General features: G+C 40.7%; 1 protein-coding gene across 1 annotated transcript; it reads left to right on the top strand.

The window, feature by feature from the left end:
- The first annotated feature begins 5414 nt into the window (after positions 1–5414).
- On the top strand, positions 5415–6277 carry LOC117094995 (40S ribosomal protein S3a-like). Its single transcript, XM_033231467.1, has one exon. It carries the CDS (start codon positions 5437–5439, stop codon positions 6247–6249), a length of 813 nt encoding a protein of 270 aa, XP_033087358.1. The 5' UTR covers positions 5415–5436; the 3' UTR covers positions 6250–6277.
- Positions 6278–6745: the final 468 nt, after the last annotated feature.

The following is a 6745-nucleotide window of genomic DNA, read 5'->3' as shown; positions in this document are numbered from 1 at the left end:
GAGGGTAAAGAAACCCATGTGGTGGTAAGGTTCCTACATTTCACCTGGGGTGGTAAAATATGAATTCTAAGTAGACTGTGAAACATTAGGTATATATATCATAATATTATGGAACAACCTATTAAAAAAAAAATTTTTTTTGAGACAGGATCTCACTTTGTCGCCCAGGCTGGGGTGCAGTGGCATGATCTCAGCTCACTGCAATGTCTGCCTCCTGAGGTCAAGCAATTCTCATACCTCAGCCTCCTGAGTAGCTGGGACTACAGGCGCGTGCTACCAGGCCTGGCTAATTCTTGTTTTTTTGTTTTTTGTTTTTTTTTGAGATGGAGTCAGCTTATTGCAACCTCAGACTCCTGGGTTCAAGCAATTCTCCTGCCTCGACCTGAGGCAGGAGATTACAGTATTTGGGATTACAGGCACACGCCACCCTGCCTGGCTAATTTTTTTTGTATTTTTAGTAGAGACAGAGTTTCACCGTGTTGGTCGGGCTGGTCTCGAACTCCTGACCTCATGATCTGTCCGCCTCAGGCTCCCAAAGTGCTGGGATTACAGGCGTGAGCCACCACGCCCAGCCTAATTTTTGTATTTTTTGGTAGAGACAGGGATTTGCTGTGTTGGCCCGGCTGGTCTCAAACTCCTGGCTTCAAGCGATCCACCCACCTTGGCCTTCCAAAGTGCTGGGATTACAGGTGTGAGCCACCACACCCAGCCAAAAAAAAAAAAAAATTTAAACTATACAATGGAAGATGTGGTTAAAACTCAACAGATAGCCACATGTGGTGACTCATACCTGTAATCCCAGCACTTTGGTAGGCCAGGGCGGGTGGGTCGTTTGAGCCCAGGAATTCAAGACCAGCCTGGGCAACATGGTGAAACCCCATCTCTACTAAAAATACTAAAAATTAACCAAGTGTAGTGGTGTGGGCCTGTAGTCCCAGCTACTCGGTAGGCTGAGGTGGGTGAATCACCTGAGCCCGGGAAGTGGAGACTGTGGTGAGCTTTGATCACACCACTGCACTCCAGCCTGGGCAATGGGAGTAAGACTGTCTCAAAAGAGAAAAAACAAAAACAAAAGCCAAAAAACAGATAAATTAAAATGAAATACAAAATAATAATAATAATCCAAAAGAAGGTAAGAAAGAGGAAATAGGAATTTAAAAAACAGAACAAACATAAAATAAATACTAAAAAGGGAGACCTAATTTCAAACATATTGGTACTTACATGAAATAAAGTGATCCAAAAGAGAGAGTCAGATTGGATTGGATTTCTTTTCTTTTTTGACAGAGTTTCGCTCTTGTTGCCCAGGCTGGAGTGCAATGATGCAATCTCTGCTCACCACAACCTCTGCCTCCCAGATTCAAGTGATTTTCCTGCCTCAGCCTCCCGAGTAGCTGGGATTACAGGCGTGCACCACCATGCCTGGCTAATTTTTGTATTTTTAGTAGAGATGGGGTTTCTCCACGTTGGTCAGGCTGATCTCGAACTCTCGACCTCAGGTGATCTGCCTGCCTTGGTCTCCCAAAGTGCTGGGACTACAGGCGTGAGCTACCACACCTGGCCCAGATTGGATTTTAAAGCAAATAAAAACAGACCCAACTATTTACCATCTACAATTTTATAATACAAGTAGGTTAAAAATCAAACAATGGGAAAAGATATACCATGCAAGCACTAATCAAAAGAAAGTTGGAGTGCCTATATTAATATTAGACAAAAGAGACTTCAGAGCAAAGATAATTTCCAGAGATAAAGAGAGGCAATACATAATAATAAAAGAGTCAGCCCAGTGGGGCCCGGTGGCTCACACCTGTAATCCCAGCACTTTGGGAGGCCAAAGTGGGCAGATCACTTGAGGTCAGGAGTTCGAGACCAGTCTGGCCAACATGGTGAAACCTCGTCTCTACTAAAAATACAAAAATTAGCCAGGCGAGGTGGTGCATGTGGGTAATCCCAGCTACTCGGGAGGCTGAGGCAGAAGAATTGCTCGAACCCAGGAAGTGGAGGTTGCAGTGAGCTGAGGTCGCACCACTGCACTCCAGCCTGGGCAACAGTGTGAGAGTCTGTCTCAAAAAAATAAGCAAGTAAAATAAAAATAAAAAATAAAAGAGTCCGCCAGGTGTGGTAGCTCATACCTGTAATCCCAGCACTTTGGGAGGCCTATGCCGGTGGATGAACTGAGGTCAGGAGTTTGAGACCAGCCTGGCCAACATGGCGAAACCCCATCTCTACTAAAAATACAAAAATCAGTCAGGTGTGGTGGCAGGCACCTGTAATCACAGCTACTCGGGAGGCTGAGGCATGAACCTGGGGGCAGAGGTTGCAGTGAGCTGAGATCGTGCCACTGCACTACAGCCTAGGTGACAGAGTGAGACTCTGTCTCCAAAAAAAAACAAAGTCCATTCCCCAAGAAGACATAACAATTTTAGATGTGTACGCACCTAACAAAAGAGCTTCAAAATACACACAGCAAAAGCTGATAGAATTGAAAGAACTAGACAAGTCCACAATTATAGTTAGAGATTTCAACACTCCTTTCTCGGTAACAGGACAAGCCAACATAAAATCAGCAAATATAAGAGTTGAACTATTTCATCTACCAACTGGATTCAGCTGACATTTACAGAACATTACACCCACCCAACAAGAACAGAATATACATTCTTCTGAAATGCACATGGAACATTCAGTATGATAGATTATATCCAAGGTCATAAAACAAATCTTAATAAGTGCAATAGCCTTGAAATCATACAAAGTATGTTCTCAGGTCATAATAAAATTAAATTAGCAATCAATAACAAAAAGATAACTGAAAAATCCCAAACACTTGGAAATTAAACAACATAATAATCTATATTTCAAAAAGAAAATTTCAAGGGGAATTAGAAAATACTTTGAAGTGAATGAAAAATATAATATAAAATTTGTGGGATGCAGTTAAGGCAGTGCGTAGAGGGAAATACATATTATTAAATGCTTATCTTAAAAGGAAAAATCTTCAATCAATATTATAAGCTTCCACATTAAGAAACTAGAAAAACAAAACCAATATAAACTCAAAAAAATCAGAAGGAAAGAATAAAGATGAAAGAATAAAGATAAGAGTGAAACCAATAAAATTAAAAACAAAAACAATGAAGAATATCAATAAAACCAAAACTACTTCTTTGAAAACATCCATAAAATTGAGAATCCTCTAGCCATATTAACCAAAAAAGTGGGGAGAGGGAAACGTGTTACCTGTATCTGGAACAAAAGAGAACACATCACTGCAGACACTGCAGACATTTAAAGAATAATAAGAGAGGCCGGGCGCGGTGGCTCAAGCCTGTAATCCCAGCACTTTGGGAGGCCTATGCCGGTGGATGAACTGAGGTCAGGAGTTGAGACCAGCCTGGCCAACATGGCGAAACCCCATCTCTACTAAAAATACAAAAATCAGTCAGGTGTGGTGGCAGGCACCTGTAATCACAGCTACTCGGGAGGCTGAGGCATGAACCTGGGGGCAGAGGTTGCAGTGAGCTGAGATCGTGCCACTGCACTACAGCCTAGGTGACAGAGTGAGACTCTGTCTCCAAAAAAAAACAAAGTCCATTCCCCAAGAAGACATAACAATTTTAGATGTGTACGCACCTAACAAAAGAGCTTCAAAATACACACAGCAAAAGCTGATAGAATTGAAAGAACTAGACAAGTCCACAATTATAGTTAGAGATTTCAACACTCCTTTCTCGGTAACAGGACAAGCCAACATAAAATCAGCAAATATAAAGAGTTGAACTATTTCATCTACCAACTGGATTCAGCTGACATTTACAGAACATTACACCCACCCAACAAGAACAGAATATACATTCTTCTGAAATGCACATGGAACATTCAGTATGATAGATTATATCCAAGGTCATAAAACAAATCTTAATAAGTGCAATAGCCTTGAAATCATACAAAGTATGTTCTCAGGTCATAATAAAATTAAATTAGCAATCAATAACAAAAAGATAACTGAAAAATCCCAAACACTTGGAAATTAAACAACATAATAATCTATATTTCAAAAAGAAAATTTCAAGGGGAATTAGAAAATACTTTGAAGTGAATGAAAAATATAATATAAAATTTGTGGGATGCAGTTAAGGCAGTGCGTAGAGGGAAATACATATTATTAAATGCTTATCTTAAAAGGAAAAATCTTCAATCAATATTATAAGCTTCCACATTAAGAAACTAGAAAAACAAAACCAATATAAACTCAAAAAAATCAGAAGGAAAGAATAAAGATGAAAGAATAAAGATAAGAGTGAAACCAATAAAATTAAAAACAAAAACAATGAAGAATATCAATAAAACCAAAACTACTTCTTTGAAAACATCCATAAAATTGAGAATCCTCTAGCCATATTAACCAAAAAAGTGGGGAGAGGGAAACGTGTTACCTGTATCTGGAACAAAAGAGAACACATCACTGCAGACACTGCAGACATTTAAAGAATAATAAGAGAGGCCGGGCGCGGTGGCTCAAGCCTGTAATCCCAGCACTTTGGGAGGCCGAGACGGGCGGATCACAAGGTCAGGAGATCGAGACCATCCATCCTGGCTAACACAGTGAAACTCCGTCTCTACTAAAAAAATACAAAAAATTAGCCGGGCGAGATGGCGGGCCCCTGTAGTCCCAGCTACTCGGGAGGCTGAGGCGAGAGAATGGCGTAAACCCGGGAGGCGGAGCTTGCAGTGAGCTGAGATCAGGCCACTGCACTCCAGCCTGGGCGACAGAGCGCGACTCCGTCTCAAAAAAAAAAAAAAAAAAAAAGAATAATAGAGAATACTACAAACAGTCTACACAAATACAAATTTGATGACTTACGTAAAATGAACCAATTTCTTGAAAACCATAAAGCCAAAAAATTGAATTCATTTTTAATGAATGGTTAAAATATTCTGATCATTTCTTGGGGTAATAGAATTGTTCTGCATCCTGCTTCCTACAGTGGTGACATGAATCTAGACGTGCTAAAACTCAGAACTAGGCTGAGCACGGTGGTTCACACCTGTAATCCCAGCACTTTGGGAGGCTGAGACAGGTGGACTGCCTGAAGTCAGGAGTTTGAGACCAGCCTTGTAAAAACCTCGTCTCTACTAAAAATACAAAAATTAGCCGCTTGGGAGCATGCACCTGTAATCCCAGCTACTCAGGAGTCTGAGGTAGGAGAATCCCTTGAACCTGGAAGGCCGAGGTTGCAGTGAGCCGAGATCGTGCACTCCAGCCTGGGTGACAAGAGCGAAATTCCATCTCAAAAAAAAAAAAAAATTTAAAAAAATAACTCAGAGCTATACATATCCCCTCCTTTAAAAAGTCAATTTTACTGTTAATTTTTAAAATTTATAAAATCAATTAAGAAAAGGCCAAATCCTTTCGGCTCTCTGATCAGCGCCATGGTGGTTGGCAAGAACAAGCGCCTTACGAAAGGCGGCAAAAAGGGAGCCAAGAAGAAAGTGGTTGATCCATTTTCTAAGAAAGATTGGTATGATGTGAAAGCACCTGCTATGTTCAATATAAGAAATATTGGAAAGACGCTCGTCACCAGGACCCAAGGAACCAAAATTGCATCTGATGGTCTCAAGGGTCACGTGTTTGAAGTGAGTCTTGCTGATTTGCAGAATGATGAAGTTGCATTTAGAAAATTCAAGCTGATTACTGAAGATGTTCAGGGCAAAAACTGCCTGACTAACTTCCATGGCATGGATCTTACCCGTGACAAAATGTGTTCCATGGTCAAAAAATGGCAGACAATGATTGAAGCTCATGTTGATGTCAAGACTACCGATGGTTACTTGCTTCGTCTGTTCTGTGTTGGTTTTACTAAAAAACGTAACAATCAGATACGGAAGACCTCTTATGCTCAGCACCAACAGGTCCGCCAAATCCGGAAGAAGATGATGGAAATCATGACCCGAGAAGTGCAGACAAATGACTTGAAAGAAGTGGTCAATAAATTGATTCCAGACAGCATTGGAAAAGACATAGAAAAGGCTTGCCAATCTATTTATCCTCTCCATGATGTCTTCGTTAGAAAAGTAAAAATGCTGAAGAAGCCCAAGTTTGAATTGGGAAAGCTCATGGAGCTTCATGGTGAAGGCAGTAGTTCTGGAAAAGCCACTGGGGATGAGACAGGTGCTAAAGTTGAACGAGCTGATGGATATGAACCACCAGTCCAAGAATCTGTTCAAAGTTCAGACTTCAATTAGTGTCAAATAAAAAGTGCTATTTGTGATGATTAAAAAAAAAGAAGAAGAAAAGGCCAAATCCATCAAATGGACACAAGTAAATAGGACATTTTCAGAAGAAACAAACAAAAACTGTAACAATATTCAACTATCCTAGTAATCAGGAAATGCAATTAAAATAACAATAAGAAATTATTTCAGACCCAAGCATTAACAACAGCAAGTCTTGGGAACATGTAGATTAATAGGACTTTCACACTCTACTGGTAGAAGTACAACTGGTCAACCCCTTTGGAGTGGACGTTAACAAGATGAAGCTGAAAATGGGCCTCCCCTTCACCTCAGCAATGCCCCTTCTAAAACTTCTCTTAGGAGACTGGACATCGTGTCTCATACTTGTCATCCCAGAGCTGTGGGAAGCCAAGGCAGGAGGATACCTTGAGACCAGACTGGGCAACAGAGTAAGACCCCATCTCTACAAAGAGTATTAATAAAAAAAAAATAGGCAGAAGTGGTG

The sequence above is a fragment of the Trachypithecus francoisi genome, unplaced genomic scaffold (assembly GCF_009764315.1).
Source record: "Trachypithecus francoisi isolate TF-2019V2 unplaced genomic scaffold, Tfra_2.0 Contig01440, whole genome shotgun sequence".
Taxonomy (NCBI): Eukaryota; Metazoa; Chordata; class Mammalia; order Primates; family Cercopithecidae; genus Trachypithecus; species Trachypithecus francoisi.
Note: the sequence above shows the minus strand (reverse complement) of the source record. Positions and strands in the feature narration are given on the sequence as shown.

Coding starts and splice junctions, on each gene's coding strand:
- LOC117094995 (XM_033231467.1), top strand. CDS start 5,437: ATGGTGGTTGGCAAGAACAAGCGCCTTACGAAAGGCGGCAAAAAGGGA.